This window comes from Felis catus, chromosome A1 (genome assembly GCF_018350175.1).
Source record: "Felis catus isolate Fca126 chromosome A1, F.catus_Fca126_mat1.0, whole genome shotgun sequence".
Classification (NCBI taxonomy): domain Eukaryota; kingdom Metazoa; phylum Chordata; class Mammalia; order Carnivora; family Felidae; genus Felis; species Felis catus.
In genome coordinates, this window is record NC_058368.1 from 179,073,183 (window position 1) to 179,097,225 (window position 24,043).

Consider the following 24,043-nt stretch of genomic DNA (forward strand, 5'->3'; position numbering starts at 1 on the left):
CCTCCCAAGGCAGCCCTGGGAAATCATCACCACCGCTGGCTCACAGGAGGTTGCTGCAGGGACCGTGATCCCTGAGAGCCAGCAACAGCAGACATATTCGCCAACCACTGGCCTACCATGGACGGGAGTGATGAAATAAGTTCCCCTGCCAGCTCCCTAAGTCACTAGCATGTGCCCTTGAACCAGAAAGAAAGAGGCCCCTACCACACTTGAGTCACACTTCCAGTAACAATTTGTGTGTGGGCAGCTAACTGGCCTCATGGGAGCCAGCCAATCTTTGAGGGCCTTTCCCCTTCCTCTGCAGACTGGATGTCAGGAGGGACAGCTCAATTTCTGTTGGTGTGTATATGCTTACTTGGTGTTTAACATTTTTAAAATAGACACATTTTAGGGGCACCTGGGTGGCTCAGTTGGTTAAGCGTCTGACTTTGGCTCAGGTCATGACCTCACAGTTTGTGGGTTCAAGCCCCACATTGGGCTCTGTGCTGACAACTCGGAGCCTGGAGCCTGCTTCATATTCTGTGTCTCTCTCTCTCTCTCTCTGCCTCTCCCCTGCTTGTGCTCTGTCTCTCTTTCTCTGAAAAAATAAATAAACATTAAAAAAAATTAAATAGACATTTTTAGAGCAGTTTTAAGTTCACAGCAAAACTGAATGAAGGAACAGAGTTCTCATGTACCCCATGCTCCCCCACACACACACAGTCTCCCTCCACTATCAACAACCATCATCAGAACCAGATCAATTTTTCAGAGATTTCTTTAGATCTAAACTGTGTAGAGAGAGGGGGAGGGGGGAGAGAGGGAGGGAGGGAGAGGGTGGGCAGGCAAGTGAGAGAGTGCTACTCTTGTAGAAGCAGGGGAAGTGAGCTGACTTGCTATCCATTTAAGGGTGAGCCTTCTTCTTCAGATCTTCTCTGAATTGCTAAATTTGACCACTTCTGTACAGCTGGTTGCTAATGTCCCTTCTAGCTCAGACATTTGATCTGCCTCCTGTGTGCTCAATACTTTAACACACACATGCATATACAATCCTTTAGGTCGCTCTCAAAACACCCCACCAGGCAAGGAGAACAAGTATTTATCAGTTTCGTTTATGTTAAATAGAGCTGAGGTGTCAGGAGCTGTCCCCAGAGCCTGACAAGAGTTTCCTTCCGGACTTCCGTATCTATTGTTCTGGAGGGATTGAGTAAAAGCATGAGCACAGTCCTGGGTTTCATCACCATCTCAGAGATTCAGAAGCCTTAAGTGCAGCAACAGATATGTATGCTGGGGACATGCATACAGTTAAGGGAAGTATGGAAGTCAGGAGCCTGGAGTTGAATCCCAGCTCCCAGTCTATGCAGAAAAAAGAGATAATAATAGCACCTATGAGGTAGGGTTGACAAGAGGCTCCACAAAGAGAGTGATACACAGCTCTTAGCTCATGTAGGCCCACAAACGTCAGAGTGAGAGACCTGACATGACCCCAAACCCTTCATCTGAGAGACAAATGAAATAAAACTTAGAGGTCCATTCACTTCTAACTTAGAATAAATAGGAAACTGTGAGGCTGAGAACCCAGCCAGCTCTGGTTTCACATTCTGTTCCACTATCAGATGATTACAAATAACAGTAATACTAATAATAGTCACTGGTGATGATGGTGATGCTCCATTTATGAGCCCTTACTAAGTACCAGACCCCATTACACCTCTCACAGGCCCTATTGCATGTGAGGCTCACAATAAACCAATGAGGTGAGCATCCTATGCTGTTGCCATTTGGCAGATCAGTAGTCAGATGCTGCTAGAGGTGACGTGTCCTGGTAAAGGCAACAAAGTCAAGAGTAGATCCAAGCTCTTGTTCTGAACGATTGTCCTGTGCTGTGCCTCAAAAATGGGATGTCTTTCCTCAAATAATTGTACCCTCTTTAGCTGAAGCCATAATTAGAGCCTTGTTTGCCTTTGAGTAATTGGCTTCCCTCTTTGCTCTGGTGTCTGGTTCCACTTGGGCAGTCGCTCCAGCCTGGAGGGTATCACACTCAGCAAATCCACTTTGGCTGCCTGGGGCTAATGAGGGCTCTTGAGGTGGTTTGCATTTAAGTGCCTGGTACTGCAGAGAATATCCACACACAGACACACCCCCTACCATCAAGGATGACGGTGGAGTTGTAAAAACATGTCCTTCCCAAATTGGATCATACCACTCCAGCTTTTTGCAGAGGACAACATGGTCTGCTTTCTGCTGAGTTTATCCTATATGGAAGAAGCACAATCCTGTGTGACAGTGTGTGTGTGTGTGTGTGTGTGTGGGTGGGTGGGTGGGTGGGTGTACATGCATGTGCATGCATGTGTAGGGGAAGAAGAAGGGACACTCAAAATCCTTGATAAGCCCTGGGAAAGTTGAGCAAGATTTGTATCCAACAGTGAAGAAATAATGAGCACAGAGGACAAAGATTTGTCTATCAAGGTTATGAATTCCAACAAGTTTTTCTAGCACTAAATTAAATGAACCCAAATGTCCCTAAATAGGAAAATAATGAAATCAGTTGTAGCTCACCTATATGATAGAGCCCTATGAAGTCCATAAAAATGACATGGGAAAATATCCCAAACAATTCTCAGTGAAAGAAGCAGATTACAAACTTGGTAAAACATTATCTCAATTATATAAAATACATGACATGAAAGATGGGAATAATAAACCATGTTTATCTCTAAATTAGGAGCTCATAGATGCTTTTATAGATTTCCAAATGTTCTACAAAAACACAGTATTTTGATAACACTAATTTCTATAAATAATAAATGTCATCTTTCCCAATCCTGGACCAGCATTCCCAGGAATATGCCCAATGAAGCTGATGATGTGGTCAGAGGCCCCCATTTGCAAGGGACTTTGTCAGGCAAAGATGAACGCTGAGTTCTGAGGCTTGAAAGTCAGGGTCTTTGGAGAGACAGGGTTCCACTTCTGACGCAACAAGGTTGACCCAGAGGCAGTTCTCCAGAAAGGGGCTGTAGCGCACTCATTATTCTCTGATGTTTGGCTGATACCCTTCCTCCTCCATAAACCTGTCATTCCAAAAGCACTGTTCTCACTGAATTCTGGTAATAATCATACTTACAGCATTATTTGTAAGTAATACTATAAATTTGTAATAAACTTATTCAAACCCTATAAATCATTTTAAGCCCATAAATCATAAATTTACCCTAGAGGCTTGCTGTCCTGGGTCCATGCATAGGTTTTACTTGGCCCGCATATTGTTTTAAAAAATCTATCAGCAGGTTCCATATAAAAACACGTTTGTAGAACTTCCCTCCAAAGAGGGGAAGATCAGGTAGCATTGGGCCCATGTAATGACGTGGCAATGATTCCTTGGCACTGATTCACAGCCCTCCTGTATACCCAAGGCATGGACGCCCCCTCCCGGTCCTCACCACTCCCTGTCACCTCTTCACCATGAGCTGAGTTGTAATTTATCATTCTCACTCTGTTTTCTTAGTAGCAGAGAAAGATTTCTCTGTATACTTGTCTCTGTCAAAGGTGGGGAAATGAATGATTAACCAAATGGTACCATGCTTTAGGAGAAAATAGAAGGAATCACATTTCTTTCCAAAATGAAGAAAGTTCTCACATGTTTCAAAGGCAAGAAAAAAATCTGTTATTAAAAATATATATAAGTGAAGATTACATTATTAAAAAACATATCGATAACGTTATCTTATCAAACAGCATAATTAGCTATCACACTGCACCTTCATTTCTATTACCTTCGTGTGTAGGCTCAAGTTGGAATACCTCTGGGGTAAATCTTTTCTCTCTCAACTGTAAGCTCCCTGGGGGTGTGGGCAGAAACCCTTCTGTTCAAACACTGCACAGCAATTTGGAGCATGTACTGGGAATCAGACTCCACCTGGTATCCTGGCCCTCTCATGCTATTGGCCTGTGGCTGCTGGAAGGTTTCTCAACCTCTCTATCAGTTTCCTTACCTGTAAAATGAGGATATTAATGCCTACCCTGTACAGGGAGGTCATGATAATGAAATGAGAATATGTGTGAAAAAACTTAGCATAGCATCTGGTACCAAATAATGGCTAAACAAATGGTGGCCATAAAATTATTTATTACCATATTTCTTTCATACTCCCCATAGCATAGTGCTGGCTACGTTTTTAGATTCTCAATAAATATAATTTGAATTGAAATCAATCTGCAGCTGGTTTTCAATTCAGCTGTATTGTGGTCTTAAGGAAACTTCCTTCTATTCTAGGAAAATTTTGGTGGGGACAGGGGGAGGAATCAGCAAAATCAAACTTAAGTCCTCCTAAAAGCCTCAGAATGTCCTAAAACCCTGACTCACTATAATTTAAACCATCTACAACTGTAATCTCACAATGAAAACAAACAAAACAATTTTGGAGTCAACATATAAATGTGTAAAGATTTACATAAGCTTTCTCATTGTGTATGTTTCCACATATAAAGAATCACTCCCAAACTGGGAAAGAATCCCATGGATCATGGACTGAAAGGCACAGAAACAGCCTGATCCTGCAGTTCTCTAGTTTTAATGAGGTACTTTTTTTTTTAATTGCTGAAGAGTTGATTTGGATTGTCATTAAAGAGGTAATCTGGGATTCCCCCCAATTAAACCATACTTCATAATGTCATTAAAAGCTACTATTCTAAGTATTTTGGGAGATTCAAGAGGGATTTTCTTTGATTGTATGCCAATTTTTTTTTTTTACCTCAGACCCAAAAAAAAAAAAAAAAAAAGGACACTTCACCAAATCTCTCTTGGATTTATTCTGCAGCTTATTAAATCACCGTCTTCTCTGATTCTAGATCTAAAGGTTTCTTCCCAAGACTGAATTCTGCAATCAGTCACATTGAAAAGGAAAGAGATGTGAGGGACAGCCTCTTCTCTGATCTCCAAGTGTAGAAGGGACATTTTGGAACTGGATGTAGCTTTGTAACACTGTAGGTGGGAGGGACAAACCCCTATTTGAAGAGCTTTGATGTCTCCAAATGCTCTGATGAGAAAAAAAAACTTAGGTCCTCAAAACTCAACAGCTCTTTCTTGAAGAAAATAAATTGGCTCCAGTACGTAAATCCTTTTACCTTTTCCAAGGTTCTGAGCTTGGCTGTGGGGCCTTGAGGGCATCATGCAGTTTCCTTCATCTGTTTGACTTTGTATAAAATGGCCTCATTCCTTGCTCCCAGCTCAGGCAGGCTATTTTAAAGTGTTGGGGGCAATATGTGGGAGCGGAGGTTTTTAGGCACTAAATGATGGTCAAAAGATTCAGCAATATTATCATTGTGAATCAAAGAATGATTTTTTAAATCACAGGTTTTCATATTGGTAGATCTCTAGAAATCTCATTATTGTTCAATCTATGATTGTATAGTTGATCTACAGAGGTTATGTGACTTGCCCAAGACCACACAACTATACAGTAAGTGAGATAATGTACATTAGTGTGCAGCACAGAGCCTGGTGCATAACAAGCACTCAGTAAATGTCAACTGCAGTTGCTACTGTTGATATTATTGTTGTTTCTATTATTCAGGTCTCTTTACCGTTCGTTCAGTGCTCTTTTTATCAGATACATAAAGAAAACACCCTATGGGCCCAGTCATTTCTTGCTATAAGAAAAATGATCATTTGAAGGAACCATCTCATTTCTTTCATAACTGAGAAGGTTCAAGCCTTGAGAAGTGCTATGTCTTGCCAATAACACAGGAAGCCAACACAACAGAGGAGCCTAAATTTGGGACTTGCCTGTGGAAGGAGAGGCCTGACCCTTCTGATCTTTCCACCCTTGACTAGTAATAGCACAGAGGAATTGTACACTGTGTACCAGGGATTGAATTCAGGCTCCAGCAACCCTCCTTACTCTCAAATCTCTGGGGAAGAATAATGTCCTGGAAATAGAAAATGACACTGGCATGGAGAAAATAAACTGTCCCACACTTGAAACTGGGAACAATGTATGGTCAAATGGGGAAAAAAAACAAAAAAGATTAAAGCAGACTCCTACCTCACACCATATATAAAACATAAATTCTGTTGATTGATTACAAACTTGTGTATCAAAAATAAAATGATAAAATTCTTAGTAAAAATATAAATGAAAATCTTTTAGCCTTGGGATTGGGAAAGATTTCTTAAACAAGGCATAATAATATTTGACTATTAAAATGATAAATAAATTGATATTAAAAGAACTTCTGTTAGAAAAAATGCTCTTAAGCAAATGAAAAGGTAGGTTAAAAGTATATAAATGAGAGGAGATATCCTTAATACATAAGATCAGCAAAATATGCATATGAAGAATACATAAAATCCTGCAAATCAATAAGAGAAATACAATCAACCCAACAGAAAAATGAACAAAAGAATTGGACAGACCTATCACAGGCATGAAACACAAGTGGCGAAGAAACATAAGAAAAGATTTTGATCATCACTGGTGATCAAGGAAATGCAACTCAAGACAGTGAAGACTTAACCTCACACCTATGTCTTTGGTAAAACTTGAGAAGTGGGACAATACCCAGTGTTGAAGCGACTGTGGATCCACAGGATCCCTTATGCATCACTGATGGGAACGTAAACTGATGCAACCACCTTTGGAAAACAGTTTAGCACCATCTCTTGAAGTCAGGTATTCAGGTCCCTTATGACCAGGCAAATCTTCTAGTAGTTGTATACCCCAAAGAGACTCTTGGATATTTGCAACAAGAAGCATGTACAAAAATATTCTTAGTAGCAATGCTTACCATAGAGAAATACTGAAACAGTCCAAGTGCTTAAAATTCCATAGTTTATTCACAATGAAGCCCTCCACAGTTGTCAAAACAAGGAACTCCAGCAACATGTAATATGGATGAATCTTAGTAAAATATTAAGTGAAAATAAAGTAAGTGTCCCCCCTTCCACCAATTTACTCATGTTTCAATACCCTTTTCAGAAAGATAAAATAACCAAAGCACTAGATATATAGAGATGCAATAAAACTGCATAAAAAGGAAAGCAGAGAAATGATTAAAGAAGATTCTAGAATGTGGTCATCTTTGGTAAAGAAAGATAGAGCTACACAGTTACATGCCACTGATTGTTAAGTTTCTAGTTTTTGTTTTGGGTAGTGAGTGTATGAATGTTTAATTTATTGTTAACAATAACTAAATGAATATGCAAATAAACAAAAGCAGACCCCTGTGTGGACCAATGATGAGGTATATTATGACTCAAGTGCTGTGATGCCTCCAGTTCTGTACAAGTAAAGTCCTTTCTTTCTTTTCCCTATTTGTAAGCAACTCTGGCTATTTAATCGTATGACTGCCAAGGTCCAAAGACCAGTTTCTGAAAGCTGGTATCAATGGAACTCTAAGGAGAGTAGGCACATAAAGAAATAAATCATAGCCCTTATCCATAAGCAGCCCGCTCCATCAGCACAGACAGCCCCATAAACAGACAAACGACACTACAGGATGTCAAGTATCACAATGGAAGTCTGCACTACGCACCGTGGGAGCCACTTCTCATGACCTGCACTGCTTTCCTTTCCCTCACTCAGGTTCCTGGAGTTGTTTCCAAATCCAGAGGCGTCAGCTGGAGGGCTACCTCTATCAGAATCTCCTTGGAGGACTGATACCATGCACATCACTCACTCCCTCACTCCATCTTCAGAGTCACAATCTTTGGCATAGGGTCCAGGATTCTGCAATTTTAATGAACTCCACAGGTGCACCTAAGGTTTGAGAAATCACCCTCACAGAGGGTCTGTGCCTTGTTTTATCCCCTTTGTAAACCCAGGATAATACTCCGATCATACTGAACTCTCTACCATCACATCTTCCCCTATTGGTCACGTACCCTGGCAGCCACCCCACTTTTATAGCCCCTGGGGAAAGAGTTGGGGAAGGCTTCCTCAGAAAGGAAGGTGTGACAGAGGGGAAGGCTAGTGCCCCCTCTGCTTGAGGTTGAGACCTGCAGCCACAAGACATGTGTGTCTCAACAACCTCTCTTGAGCCAAAGTCCCAAGGAGAACCATTTTAGATAAGTTGTGGAGAAGGCCAAAAGCAGTCTTTCTTCCCTTTCCTAATTTGGTCCCTGGGACACAGTTCCAGATGCAACTTTGGAAAGAGGGAGGGGACTATTTTGAAACTGAAAGACTGGTTACATCTGAAGCCACAAGGTACCACTAAATGAAAACTTTAAATTGCCACAGTACAATGTGAAGTGAAAACTCAAAAAGATTAGATTAAAAACAAACAAAAACTAGAAGCTGTATCATCTTTGCACACTGAACTTGATGCAGAAATTTGCAAACTTGCGACTATTGTGTCCCCACTACCTCCCAGGCTCAACCTACACTAGAGACTGAGTAAGTGCTGAATGGGGCAGAGGTGACATGCCTACTTACTGAAGACTGGACATTTGGTTTGGGTCTTAAGGGGATGAGTAGCAGCTGCTGGTTAGTGGCTGGGGGTAGGGGAAGGTGCTGGGGAGGGAGAAGAACTCATCCTAGATAATATTTGCAAAGAATAGAAGTATGGAAGGCTGTGTACAATAGTGTACAATGCCAGGAGAGACAAGAAGCTCTCCACAAGACGAGCTCATGTCCTGGAGGAACAGGACTTGTTCTCTTACTGCCTTTTCCTTCTGAGTGGTCTCAGAGCCCAGCCTGATGTGGACATTCCAAGCTCCAGGTGGCCTCCTAACACTACTGTTTGCTGCAGCTCTGCTCTGAAAAGTTATAGCAAAAGTTACAGCATCAAGAGTTCCATTTCCCACCCAGGCAAGGGTCCCTATACACAGCCGTTAGAGAGTTGTCCAGCATTTGAAACAGGGATAAGGACTGGAGGATACAAGAAAAAAAATACCTCAGGAGGAACAGTGAGGCATGTCTCCTAATATGAAAACGAAAGCGCTTTCAACAAGAAAATAGGCACTGTCTTCTCCTTTTTATTCATTCTGAGAATAAAGCACCGTATAGTAGAAAGAAGATGTGTTTTGTTATTCAAATGACTTGTGCCCTGAATCCAACTCTAATACTTACTACCTGTGAATGGCAGAGACAGACCTCATCAAATATTCCATGTGTATCCCGTCACTTCCAGATTCCCTTGCAGCTAGGTTAGGAACTTGCGATGGGTTCTGGCCAAAGGACTGTGGATGCATTTGGTGGGTGTCACTTTCAGGCTGACATGGAGGCAATGGTACCAGCTAGAATAGCTTCAGAAGGGACAAAAGGTGCAGGGCCCCCATCAGACTTTACAAAAGAGAGAAATAAACCTTTACATTGCTAAACCACTGAGATCTAGGGATGTATTTCCTACTGTGGCATCACATAGCCCAATACATGAATACCCTAATATACTGTGTAATATTTGGTCTCATTGGGATAAAAGTTACTTGATATTCCAGGCCTTGGTTTCCCCATCTATAACATGGGAATAGTAATACCTATGATATTAGGTTGTTGTGAGAATTTAATACATGTTTATGTCCTTTATAACACTTAATGCACAGCTAGCATGTAATAAATACAAGTCTTGCTCTAAAATGCTTTTGATGGCATTATTATTCTTGTGGCTATTACTGTTATGCAATAGATACAACAGATACTTTTAAGTAAGCAGCAAGTATGTAAAGTACTCTGCTGGGTAGTTTTACATATGTTATCCCATTTTCGTAGGTAAGAAACCAAGGTTCAGAGAGGTTACTTGTTCAAAGGAACACAGCTAGTAAGTGACCAGGCCAAGACCAGAAACAAGAATTACCTGAATCAAAAGTCTGTATTCTCATGGCAACAGTCTTACTCACATTCTTCAGATGTGGAATCCTGGAGGTTCAGAGATGTGACATAAGTTCACCAAGCACAGTAATAACTGTAGAGCAAGAGGACTCTCCTCTGCTCCCAGGCCAGTGCTGCAGGGATGTGCTGATTCGCAAAGATTCACTCCATGGCACTGGGCACGGCCACCTGTGCCCCCACCCCCCATGGGGAGCTGTGGGTATTGTGGGCAACAGATAAGAGGAAGGGGAAAGAAGGAAATTACATCCTGATAAAAGAAAAAAACTGGATGCTTTGTACTCACAGAAGAGCTCTTCAATAAAGTTTCCAAAGAAAAAACTACTAGCTGAAAATAAACACCAGAAGAATTTCCAGATCTCTGTCAGCACTGTGTCTCTTGTCTCTGTCTCTCTCTGTCCCTTTCTGTCTCTTTATTCCCTTCTGTCTCACTTTCTGTCTGTCTGTCTCTCTCTGTTTCTCTTTGTCTCTCTCTGTCCTTTTGTTTTTTTCTTTCTGTCTCTCTCTCTTTTGGTCCCTGTCTCTCTCTGTTTCTCTGTCTCTGTCTCTGTCTCTCCCTCTCCTCCTCCTCTGTTTGTTTTGGAAGTTGAGAAAAGCGAGCAATGTGGATCCTAAAGCAGTTTACACTGAACCAGATGGTTCATCTGATTAGCATCAGACTAAAAAGACACATTACTTAGAGATTAGGTTCTCATAGGGACAAATCTGTTCCAAAGGCACATAAGGTTTGCTTTTCTCGCAGACTCCCCCCAGAGCTTTCTCAGGGCATATCTATTCCTTTCTCCCATCACCACCAGCGGGCAAGTCTGAGCTTGACTTAGAGAAGATAGCAAATTAGTCTCCACAGATTTCTTAGTCTCCTCTCACTGAACCCTGAAATCATTCACACTGGGTGGGCCACTCCCTGTGCGACCTTGGCTGCTTGAGACTCTTAACTCCCTCACACCCCAGGCTAAAAGGTCATATTATGCCATTGAGTCCACACAATAACCCAATGATACCCGTTCTGTGGTTATTCCCACTTTTCAGATGAAGAAGTTGAGATTTACAGGATTAATTAATTATTAAGTAATTTACTCAAGATAATAGGTCTAGGAGAAGTTGAGATTAATTGCTTCCATGAAAGAAAAAAGGGAGGAAAGTGTGTGTGTGTGCTCGCACGTGTGTGTGTGTGTGTGTGTGTTAAAAGAGTCCTACAGAACAAACCATCATAAAAGATGGCTGTCAAGTGTTCCAGACTGTGTAACTATGTTGAGGTCTACAGCAAGACAAACAATAAAACGAGAAAGCACAAACATCTCACTCTGACCTGTATTTCTTGTAGCATACATAGCACAGGCCTTTCGCAAAAATAAAGGGAAATGAAATTAAGATTGGAAAAAAAAAAAACATTCAAAATCAGAATAGGAAGCACACATAGGCCAAGGCCTTTTTATTGAATAAGTTCTGTGTTTCTCAGAGGTTGAGGATATACATGTAGCTTCCAGGGAAGGAAGGAAGCTTGGCTTCCATGCAACTGTCACATTTGAAGGGACCCTCTTATTGCAAGGAATTGGGAAGTCAGAACAGAAGCTAGGAAAATGGAAGGGGCAGCAGGAATAATAACCACAACACCCATAATAACAGCTATCACTTAGTATAGGACACTGTGCTGGGATAGGTACTTTAAATGCATTATTCACTTCATTAGCCACATGGTAGCCTTCTAACATAGACATGGTTATTATTTTTCCATTTCACAGATGAGCTTACTAAGGATCTGAGAGGTTAAGTAAATTGCCCATAATCACACAGCTAATAAGAAAATGAACTAGGAATTCAACCCAGGCCTAGTGATATACAAGAACGGTGCCCTTAACCAGTAAACCTTGTCTCTCCCCCCTCTCCGTAGGATCCTCCTGAAGATAGGCCAATAGGATAGTCTGCCAACATTTCAGAAAGTGCTTAAAAGCCTTCTGGCCCCTCTGCTTGATGTCAATACACATGTTTAAGGCTGTGAGTACAAGCTAATGTCACCGACAATACTCCAGGCAATTTGCACATCTGGCAGTTAAATGAGTGCAGGCTCAAAGCAAATCACATCCCTGAGGCACAGGACACTTCACAGGGAGAACAACAGGAGGGATTTCATTTCAGCTCAAACTTGGCCAAGGAATCAAACTCACCTTATTAAAGGGTATAAAGGAGATACCCAAGAGCCAATGAGACCCAGCAAGCACGTACGAATTCAGATTGTATTAATTTGGAACCTGAGCACTTAAGAAGAGGCATAAGCTGATGTTTCCCTTTGGGGTTATTTTGGGAAGAGGGTTCACTTAGCAAATCAATAGTGGGAGACGAGTTACCTTTAAGCTGTGCATACTGCTTTCACATGTGAACCAATGATGGATAGACTAATTACACATTGCCTCCCCTTTGAAAGATGTCTCCAAAGAGTTCTCTGTCCACCTATTTCTGGTCTCTGTAACTGTTTAAAGGGAAGAACTTTGCATTTCTTTTCCAACCGTGTACAACGCTGGGGCTGGCCTTCTGTCTGTTAATATTAATCAGAGGGTTTTTACCGAATCTGAAACTCAGAGACACAGCAGGACTGGTGGGTAGCAACTGTCCAACCTGCGATTATGCTGACTCTTGGGGGCCACCACCAGCCCGGGAGATGTGACTCCAGTATAGGGGTTACTCCGACTTCCACCAGCCTGGAGTCGACACCACATGCCCAATCCAGGACGGTGCTGGCACTCCATCTGGCCTTGATGCTAAGCTGGGCCCCTGCAATGACGGCAGCTCTGAACAATGAGGGGAAGCCAAATAGCCCTACTCTCTGCTGCCTGTGCAGTGCAGCACCATATGTACCTGAAGTCGTCCTGGTCCCTAGGGTGGGACTCAATTCATCTCTACAGTGTCCACAGTGACACCTCCTGAAATCCAGGAAGAAACTGCCAGGGCAGAAAGGGGCAGGCATATTTCAAAGCTTTCAGAGTGAGGGCAACTCAGTCTGATGTGGAAGTCAGAACATGAAAACCACAGAATGTCCACTTAAAAAACCCAGTACACAACAGATGCAAGAAGACTTACCAGGATTAGTTTCTAATCACCTTGCCACAAAACACCTTGTACAAACAAACCATGTATTTGTTGCATTCATCTGTTGTCACACATCTGTCTGAATGGTCAGGAAACCACAGACACAAATATAAAATCACAAGAACACTTTTCTTCCCATGCCCTTCTCCTACCCTTAACTCCAGGGACAGGAATTCAGAGAGCAATTTTGGATGCACTATGTTAACCAGGCATTGGGGGAAAAGAATATTTACAGTGAAGTGGCTGCTGAATATTTCTGTGATTACTAGGCAATTTACGTAAGTATTCAAGCCCAGCTCTCTGAATAAATTTCAGCTGGGTGAGGACAGATTCTCTGCCTTCTAAGACCTCTTGCTTCTTGCACAGTTTGCTTCTCATTTTATCACTGACACCAGTGTGGACACAGAGGAATTAAAAATTGGGAAGTGTTGGCCTTAGCATACAGAAAACAGTGCTGACCCTCAAAAATCATTTTTTTCTCATCCTCACAGATAGGATTGATATCAGAAATGTCAAACGTTGCTGGAGATGAGGTGAATGATGAACTGACTTCTAATCCTGCCTGGCCATATCCAGAGGTGTGGCCCTCTAGGTCACTGACCTTAAAAAACAGGGCACCCCAAGGCTCTTAGCAGTGGGGCACTGGTCAGAGGACTGGTGGTTACCAGAGATCAGTTTGGGGTGAGCAGAAGCTCCTGCCCAAAACTAGTGTCATTCCCTGCTCTTGAGAAAATACCATTAAGTGAAGAAAGGCAAAGTACAGGACAGTTGGATATTACACTATTATTTGAGTAATAATAATAATAAAAGATCAGGGAAGAACGTATAGTATAAATGTGTCTGATCGCTTATACATGGAGTATCCCCGGAAGCAAACATAAGAAACTGGAACCATTGGTTGCCTTTGGAGAAGAGATCAGAGACATTACGAAGAGGGTCTGGAGGAACTCTTTTCATGTGGTACCTTTTCATACCTTTGCATTTTGATCCATGTAAACACATTAGCTATTCAAAGGTAATTTACATTTTGTAAAACTAAAACAAAACGCCCTCTAATTTCTACTCCATCAGAATCTGAGATGGGTCACAGGAATCCGCATTGGCTCTCTAGTTTATTCTTACACTCTGGAAACTTTGAAAACTTCTCTGTTACAGGTTCTTTCTACCAAAAAAGAAACTTTACCTACTTCCTCTCAAGTTGAAGACATTCATACAAGTATAACCGTGTAGGGGAAAATCTCATGGCAGAATGACCTAAAGATATGACTCCAAATTTACCACCTCATTAAAATCTCTCAGGAGGAGCAAACAATGCAACCTAAGCTTTCCTAAAATCAATTTAGATTCCGATGGCTAAGTTGTCAGCTACTTCCTACTTTTTGCATTTATTCAGACTGAGGGAGTTGTTAGAGAAGAAACCTTTAAGTCACTGGGTAGGTTTCTCTGGCCTGTTGAGCACGTGGTTTATGGCACCACTCACCCAGCCAGGATGCTTTGCACTCACCTTGTTTTTTAAAGAGGTTGCTCTGGACTATCTCATTCATAGACTGGACTTTCTGCTTTTGGAGTTTCACAGGGGGGATGCAGGTGTAGAACTCATATAGGAGTTGGCTGAGGACAGGAAAAATAGGAATGCAGAAGACAAGTTAGATCAAGTTAGATCTTTCCCACATCTTGGCACTTAAAATCCACTCCCAGACTGCCCGCTCTGTGGAGGCAAAAACGACATATATCTTGCTTCCTTGGCCCCACAGTTCCCGGCAAAGCATCAGATGCATAGTAAACTTTTATGTCATTGGTGTTAGTGTTGACTACTAATAGCATCCAAAGAGATGTGAAAACCTGAAAATGATACCAGTAACCCTGAGCCCTTATGTGTATCAGACACATGCTTTGCACTTTACATCCATTATTCTAGTTAAACCTCATGACTCTCTGAGATAGATACAATACTTATCCCAATTTACAAGTGGAAAAACTAAGGTTCAGAAAGGTTAACTAACTTTCCTAAGATTACGTAGCTGGCGGGGGGGGGGGCATTGAAAAACAAGGATTTAAAACCAGGTTCTGATTTTGTTACCATAACATTTTATTTACTAATGTTTTATAGTTAGTAATGCTTTTTAAGTCTTAAGATCAGAAGGGTCCTTATTTTTTAAAAAAAGCTATGAAAAGTTGTGAGTTAGAACCAGTTTAGGACATGAAAAAGAAGATAGTTCTTCCCAGATAGAGCGAACACAAAGACACCGCTGAAACAGAATTATAGCCCCTGTCAGCTTTCCAAAATCATCTCATTGTGCTCATTCATTCTTTCAAGTACTTGTTAAGCATCTATTTAATGTGTGACAGACAGTGTGCAGAACAGTGGGGATACAGTAGGAACAAACTTGGTCCCAGTCGGCATGGAGCTTACATTCTGATGGAGGTCGACATTACAACACAGAAGCAAACGAATCAATACAAAGGGATACGTGCAATGAAGAAAATAAATAGGAGTTGCATCACAGAGTAATGGGGTAGGGGGTGGGGGAGAAATTTAATTTATTTACAATATTCAGAAGTAGCTTCTCTGAGAAGATAACATTTCATTTGAGACAAGAAGGATGAGAAGAAGCCAGCAGACATCTTGATACAAAGAAAAAAATGACATTAGTGAGAAAACCAATGAGATCCAAATAAAGCCTGGGATGCAGTGAATAGAATTACAACGATGGTAATTCCTCAGTGTTGATGGATATGCCATGGTTACGTAAAATTTGAACTTCTTAAGAGAAGTTCGGTGAAGGGCATGCTATCTTTGCAACTCTTTCCTAAATATGAAAGTATTTCAATAAAAAAAGTTTTTAAAATCATCTATATGTTATCTCGGAACTTAGGTGAATTTAGGAAAAAGAGGAAAGGACATACTGGTTCAGATGCCTCTATCCTAACAGCATGATCACCCTAAACTAGTGTTCATCTCATGAGACAAGTGGGGTAAAGAAGGAGAAAGCAAACGGGAGCCTATCTCTATTATTCCTGTAAGATTGCTCCCCATTTGTAACTATCCGGCATAGAGGGCATAGACTGGGACCCCCAAATAACCTTCAAGTCCAAATGAAATTAAGACATTTACAGCAACTATCAGTTCTTTAATCTATATGTTTGCATGCTGTATCATTTGTGTCACCAAAGAAGGAAGTTTATTTTATTTTGGTGTTCACCAAAGTCTGGCAAAATAAAACCAGAATGTCAAAATCCCACAGTGGAGGCCCTATACCAAATTCCCACCATGTGTCCTCCCCACCCCAGCTCCAAGTGCCCATCTAGAACCCCCCCCCCCATGAAAGCACTCCTCCATTCCCGCTGAACCCCTGGCTTGCCATCAGAGCCCAGGAAAGCACATGGTGAGCTCTCACCTGAGTAACTTCGCATCAAAGACCGTTTCCACATCATGGAGGACAGATGGGATGTATTTCAAAGCTGCCACCTAGGTGGAAAGTGAAATAAACATAAGGGATGCCCACATCCAACAACTCCACATGGTGAGGAGGGTACTTCACAACGTGAGAGGGATCAAGAGAGAATGACCCTGAATCCTGGGCACTCCTACAGAGAGATACAAGACACTGTATGTAGACTGAAACATTAGCATGCACTTCTTTGATTACAAAAGTAAGGCACAAGTTCTTCTATCTTCAAGGAGCAAGTAATGTATACAATGATCACAGACATTGAAGTTAGACACCTGCTGTCAAATCCTGGTTCTACTCCTAGTAACCATGTGGTTGTGGACAAAACTTAACCTCTCTGATGTCTCAATGTCCTTATCTGTAAAATAGGGAAAACAGTACCTATTTTGCAGGATTGGAAAAATTAAAAATAATATACATGAGGCATCCAACAGAGAGCCAGCATACTTATTGTGGAGACTGTTACGTGGTAACTTCTGTTATTATTGGAAGATAGTGTGTTTGAATTGTATTGTTGGTGGCAAGGACAGCTTGGACTAAGTTATTCATATTTTCTCACCGTGGCCAATTTGTGAACAATGGTGGGACAGTTTTGGTCCACTAGCTGGGTTAGCATACTAGCTGTGCACTGCTTGTTGCCTGTTTCTTTCCTCGGTGCAAGTTAAGTGATGCTGCCAGAGGTATGAGACACATCCCCAGTCCCCCACATAGCAGCATCCTTTGCTAAGCAGCAGAGAAGACTGCAGTTTCTACAGGAGGAGTTTTAAGTCACATGGCTGGAAAACAACACTGAAGAATCTAGTGGAAGGATGCATTTTAAACTTTTCTTTTTATTTTTCTTTATATTCTAAGTGTACTATAGTTAACATGTATCACCCTCTAATGATCAGACCAAAATAAAAATACTGAAAATTCCTTTCTTAAAGAAAATCTTACTTCTAACCATATATAGCTGAGTTTCTTAGTTAACATAAATAATAATTATGACTATTCATTCTCGGAGAACTTTGACTGGGGCAGGCACTGAACACCTGACAGACTATCTTCTTAAACCTTATGTCAGACCTACAGGAGAAATACTATTTTCATAGATAAGGAACCTCTGGTGCACCTAGATTAAAGAGCCCAAAGTCACAAAGTTAGCAAGTAGGAGAGCCACGATTCAAACTCAGGCAGGCTGCATGGATAGCCACCCCTCAGAAGCCTTAAGCTACATGCCCACCTCACTCAAACAGCAATTGTCTCTCTCTATGCCTTCATCTTTTCATTTGTTCTCATTGTTTATGATTTTCAAAAGTCAGCAATATAAGTGCAATGTACAAAAACATCACACAGGATAAAGTAAAGTATTAAGGTGAAGAGTGTCAATGAAGTCCCACATCTCCATCTCAGCCCAAATCCTTATTCCCCAGAGAGGCCACCGTCAACACTGTGGTGAGTTTCCTTCTTGACTGTTTTCTATGCAAGAATGTGCACAGGTGCACGCACACGTGTGTATGTGTGTGTGTGTGTGTGTGTGTGTGTGCTTGATTTATACAGTTCTGCACCTTGTTTTTTGCAGTGAACCATCTAGCACTGATATCTTTGCATGCTATCACATAGACTGCATATCCTTCATATCCAACCACTAGTTAGCAATGCCCTTATGGGCACATGGTACCTTCTCTAACCCCTTCCCTACTGATGGAGTCCACACTAGTTTCAGTTTTTCTTTATTATAAAATATGTAGCAAGAAAACAGTTAGTATATACAATTGTGTACCTGTGAGAATCCCTGCAGGAGGTATTGCTCAAAGATGAATTAGTGCATCAAAATGTATATATATAAATAAATATAAAATATATTTATAATATATTATATGTATTTATATATTATAAATACATTCTATATAAATACATATAATATATTATAAATATATTCTATATTTATTCATATATTATATAAATTATATTATTTATGTTTGTATATTATATATTTATTTATATATTATAAATATATCATATATATTTTTATATATAGGAAATATTGTCATATTACATTAGAAAGAAGTGATAACCAATTTCCTTTTACTCCTTTCCCTATGCTAACACTGGTATACAAATCTTTTTAGTTTTCTCAATGTGATGTATAATTTGCAACTAATTTACAAATCTTTGGTTTCTAGTGCATTGGGCACCTTTTGTATATTTATTGAACATCTGTCTTTACTAACTTGCTTGTTCATATCCTCTCCTCATTTCCCTTTTGGGTGATTTATTTTCTTATTGGTTCGTGAACTTCTTTATGTATCACTAAAATTAGCCATTTTGCAGTAAAAAAAAAAATTGGAAGAATTTCCTTTTGCTTGTCCTATTTGCTGCTTGTCTTTCAGCTTTGTTTATCAGAGCTTTCATTGCACAGAAGAACTTTAATCTGTATGTTGTCAGATTTGTCAGACTTTTTCTTTACAGTTATTTGATCTTGTGTCTAGGAATTCATTTTTTATTCTTTCAAATCAAGATGACAAGAGATAACAAGAGTCTAAAGCTGATGCTCTATTGGGACACTCTTGTTCCACAGGATGGTGTTGGGTATTCTGTGAGGGGAAAATGGACTTGCAATAAAATAATTTGGGGGAAACTTTGGTCTAGGCAAAAATAAACAAGTGAGCTTTCTTTTTTGTTTTAATTGCAGAACTTTTCAGAATCGCGATATGCTAAGACACACTATAACATCCTTCCAGGCAGTTACAGTGTCTAGCACATTCCAACCTCGTTGGTCAAGGCCATTTTTGTCAGGAAACCCCAAGCAGACGTGGCAAAAACAGATGCCTGAAGAGCTGGGAGAGCAAAAGAAAGAAGTGACATGGAATCAGTCTGGGCCAGTGGGAAGTAATGAAGTGTGTGGAACCCACATTCTCTCTAAAGAATAAGTTGTTCTGGTTCACCTCTTTTAACACCATGCTAGCCAAATCAAACACATGGGCAGGCTGCGCTCCCCCCACCATGGGCAGCTTGTTTACAATGTCTAAATTCTAAAGAGATGCCCTGTGCTGAGGCGCATGCTCTGATAAAGGCTGGTTCAAGCACTCCTAGCAAACTGTCCTTCCATTCACTCTTAGGCTAAAGAACACAGAGCTCTGGGCCCGCAGGGGCCTGGACAGGAACCCCAGCACTCCACCTAGCCCCTGCATGCACCAAGGCCCACTTCTTCATGCCCTGAGCCTCAGCATCTTCATGTGGGATAAAAGGGAAATGACGTGAAATAACGTATATCATGTACCTATTGCAATTTCCAGCACACAGTAGGCCCCCAAAAGTGTACGTGCTGAATTTCACCTTATTTCATCCCTCAAACCCCTGCCCTCATCCCCCAGCACCTGGACAAAGTATAATATGTACTCATCATAATTAAGACCAAAGTGAGAGGACAGAAACAGAAATAGAACCCTCAGCAAGTTGAGAAAGCCAAGACCTCAGTGCCAGCAGCAAGTTATTGGCTTTCAAGGGCTGCATATTGTTCCAGGGCTTTGAAGTGATGCTGTAGAATTGCAGTCACCAGAAGTTTACACTGAAACACATAAACACTTCAGCTATTAGGAAGGAGAAGTTGGACAGGGCTGGAACAAGGACTGTTTCAGAAGGAGCCAATCTTCCCAGCTTCTCAGCTCTGGGCTGGCAATAAAGTAAAACAAACTAAGTAGCTGTCGCCCTGAGACTCAGAGGGTGTTATCAACTCAACTGGAGAGTATCAAACTTCCATCTGGTCCAGGCGGCCTCACAGAGAAGCAGCAGGCCTGTGGTTTCCTTTTCCAAGGAGGGCAGCTCATCTCTGACCCAGGAAGTTTGCAGCACTGGCCGCAGGGCTCCTGTCCATAGTTCTCCCCTTCACATGGCTCTTACACACATGAATGGAGTAATAGGTGGGTGCAGCAGGGGCAACCACCAAGCTCCCCCAGAAGGCAGAACAGCTCAGCCATAAGATCCTCTGGAGACCTCCATTTGTTGCATGTTTCTAAAGCCTGGAAACCAGAAACAGCTTGGCATTCTAGACCCACTGGCCTCTTGGGAACTATGTTACTTTGTTGGCATAATTTGCACTCCCATTAATACTACTATTATACATAAAATAATATTGCCATGTTGTTACGTTTATTCCATAGTATATATTCCTGTATTGCATATAATATTTAAGAAAAACATATACAGACAAGTTTATGTGAGTGTATGTATATAAATGTATATAACAGTCTTAAAATAACAACCATTACTAGAAACTTTAAATGCGTTAAATACTTTACATGCATGATCTCATTGCACTTTACAACTACTCTAGGAATAGATACTGTCATCCCATTTTACCAGTGAGTAAACTATGGCAGAGAGAGGTTAAATAATTTTCCAGAAGCCACACAGCTACCATGCAGCATAGAAAGAATATGTACCTGATTCTGTCCAGCTGACCAGTGTGTTTTGCACCCACTCACCCTGCTGTAAGGAAAGGCTTCCATGTTAGAAGATGAGGAGGTTTTGATGGGAGAGAGAAGGATGATTTGGGAAAGGAAGCAGAGAACCTTCCCCTTTTTATAAGGATAATTTTTGAAAAGAAGGTACAGTTTTCCTGACATCTCCTCAGTGAAGAGTCTTCCTCACCACATATATCAGGGGATCTAAGAACAGAGACCAGGAAAACATTTGCCAACTTAATAATTAGCTTACCATGTGGCACCAAGTGGTCTTCTAGATTAGTCATGAACTCTGGACCCCTCTCAAAGGCTATCAAAGGCTAGTATCAGCCTCAAGAAGACAGCCAGGTCCAAACCAAACAGTAGTGGTTTCACTGACCCAGAGAGAAGTCATGGGAGGTCACTTGAGATGATTATTATCCAGATGGACTTCTCTAGAATTGATAATCCTGGGCTGCTAGGAAACAGCAAGTATTTAAAAATAACAACAAAAATCAAAACCAAAGAGCTACACTCCCTCAAAATCAATGTGGATTTTCTTTTTGAGTGTTTCCTCCAAATGGAGGAAGACTGAACTGCACCGATGCCAGTAGACAGAATTTTAGCCAAAAAGAGCACACCTTGCAGTGATGCAAGATCATACGAGAGCACTGGACCTCTTCCTCACTCAAGAACACAGACAGTATTTCCAACCCACCAATATTCAGTCCTGTAATTTTTGCCAAGCGATGGATGGTTAAGGTCCATGGAAACTGGACAATGTCACAGAAATTCACCACAGCATGACCACAAGAAGACAGCTTCCCTAGAGATGCAGAGCTGTCCCTAAGGAAAGTACATGCAGCTCTCTCAGGACAGTCAGCCTCCTCACCAATATTTCAGGGAAAGAGAAGGAAATAGGGACCAACACATTCCAGAATACATGGTCTCCATGCTTTCCATGATGCAACATTATGCTGGCCCCCAAAGCTTGGTGGGAACAGGGGAGTTCAGTGCTTACAAATGGCTGGCTGAAGAGTGAGATTGTCTGAGTCAAGTCCCTGTGGACCACTTTTATCTGTGTGGCCTTGGGGAAGTTAACCCTGTGTTCTAGTTTCCTCACCAGGAGAATGGAGGAATAAAGTTACCTAATTTAGAAGCCGATGTGAAGATTAAATATTAGTTATCCATATTACTACAACAGCCTCACTGGAACAAAATTTCATCCTCCCCACCACTGAATCCATTGTCCTCAAATATTGCGCATAAGTATGGGGTATACAATTGGGAAGGGACAAGTTAAATAATAAGTCTTGTTTCTCCTACTTTGGGAATTTAGCCTACAGCTGTAGGCCACTTCACAAGAATGGACCACTTTCTTCCCTTAGTTCAGGCATTTGAACATTTTACACTAATAAACAATGAAAAGAGAGGAAAGAAAAATGTATTCTTAATTAGCTTGCCTTCATGTCTGTGGACCAAACATCTATCCATCTTTACTATTGTTTACTGTCGCTTACTGCTTATCTACTTGGCATTTTGCAGGAAGACTTGGGTCTTTCATGAAACTATGCTTTGTTTGGTGGTGATTAGGAACTCAAACTCTGAACTTACACAGTCTGGATTCAAATCCCAGACCTGCCCCTTCTTAGTTGTGGTTAAGTTATTCAACCTCACTAAGACTCCATTTCCTCATCTGTAAAGTAGAGATAAGAAGAGTATTTGCCTACTAAGGTTGTTGTTATAAAAATCAAATGAGCTAACAATATATGTAAAGCTCTCAGCTTAGTATGTGATACATAATAAATGTGAAAATACAAAACAGTGGAAGCTTGTATTCATTCTTTCATTCATTTAGCCAAAAGAATATTCGAGTACCTACTAAGTGGCAGCTGCTGGTTCAGATACTGGGGATACAAAAGACAGAGCTACCCTGCCCTTTTGGACACTCTAGTGGCATTATTAGTATGCATGACAATCATAGTTGCCACGGGAGAGTACCATTCAATATGAGCTGTTCATTTATTTTCACTTGCACCATCAAATTGGAGCATTATGATGAATCCTGGACCTGAAGGAGAATGGAACAAATGGGTCTACATAATGTCAACAAATGCCCTTTCCTCGTAGTTAAGCTATATCCAATTCACTAGTGTCTGATTTTGATCCTCTCCACCTACCATCAGTTTTATCGACAGTGCTCACAAGGCTGGCACACATAGGGACTTGTAAGCTTATGGCCTGTTACTGAAAACACATGGAGCAGTGCCTGGGTGGCTCAGTCAGTTAAGCACCCAACTTTGGCCCAAGTCATGATCTCGTGGTCCAGGGGTTCGAGCCCTGCGTTGGGCTCTTCTTGGAATAGCTCAGAGCCTGGAGCCTGCTTCAGATTATGTGCCTCCCTCTCTCTCTCTCTCTCTCTGCACCTCCCCTGCTCATGCTCTGTTTCTCTCTGTCTCTCTCAAAAATAAATATTAAAAAAAAAAAGAAAATATGTGGAAACTCCCATCCTAATCCATGCCTTGTGGTAGAGAAAACATTAACTTTGGAATCAAGAGACCTGGGAAGATTCAAATCCTAGCTCCACCACTGTGGATAGATACAATTTGGGATGAATTATTTAACTTTACGAGCCTCCCGTGGACACCAAAGACAGTGATTCCTTGCAGATCTCTGGCAGGATGAAAAACACTGTATGTGAAGAGCCCAGCTTCATGCCTGGCACATGGTAGGTACTCCACCAAAGAAAGGTATTTTTAATGATCTTCTACCTTCTTTGAATGGCTGGTTTTAAATTCTCCATAGTTTAGGGTTAGCTGCTGCCATGCCAACTCTGAACAATAAGGAAAACTACAGGAAGCAATTCACAAAAGCCAGATGAGTCTTAGAAATGAGAAATAACTTGATTAGGTCCCAGAACCCACAATGGACAAAGCTGAGATTGAACCAGACCTGCTCTATGCTAAATTAAAGCAGACTTGAATGACGGCTTCCACCATAAGCTGTTATTTGTCTGGAAGTGTAAAGTTGGAACCAGGAATGGTACTCCTTGGCATTCTCACTCTACCCTCTCACTCAAAATTTATGGAAGCCACTACTAATCGATCATAGAACTCTTTCCCACCATACCCCATGCAGGCTTGGAATCAGGACTCCAGCCATCCTTGTACTATTTGTCATTTCTTTCTTTCCTATAGAGTCAGTTCATGTGGGTTTATTCTCCCTGAAATTTATATCTATGTTTCTTGATCTAGCTGAATAACCAAATGTCCTAAAACTG

At 41.2% G+C, this 24,043-nt stretch overlaps 1 protein-coding gene across 1 annotated transcript in view; it reads right to left on the reverse strand.

Moving 5' to 3' along the window:
• Positions 1-24,043, reverse strand: part of DOCK2 (dedicator of cytokinesis 2) — a 416,930-nt gene that overhangs the window by 280,285 nt on the left and 112,602 nt on the right. The window contains exons 24-25 of the mRNA XM_003981290.4: positions 16,286-16,356; positions 14,392-14,498 (exon numbers count right to left, since the gene is read on the reverse strand). Coding sequence (XP_003981339.1) covers positions 14,392-14,498; positions 16,286-16,356 — 178 coding nt within the window. The remainder of the gene's footprint in view (positions 1-14,391; positions 14,499-16,285; positions 16,357-24,043) is intronic.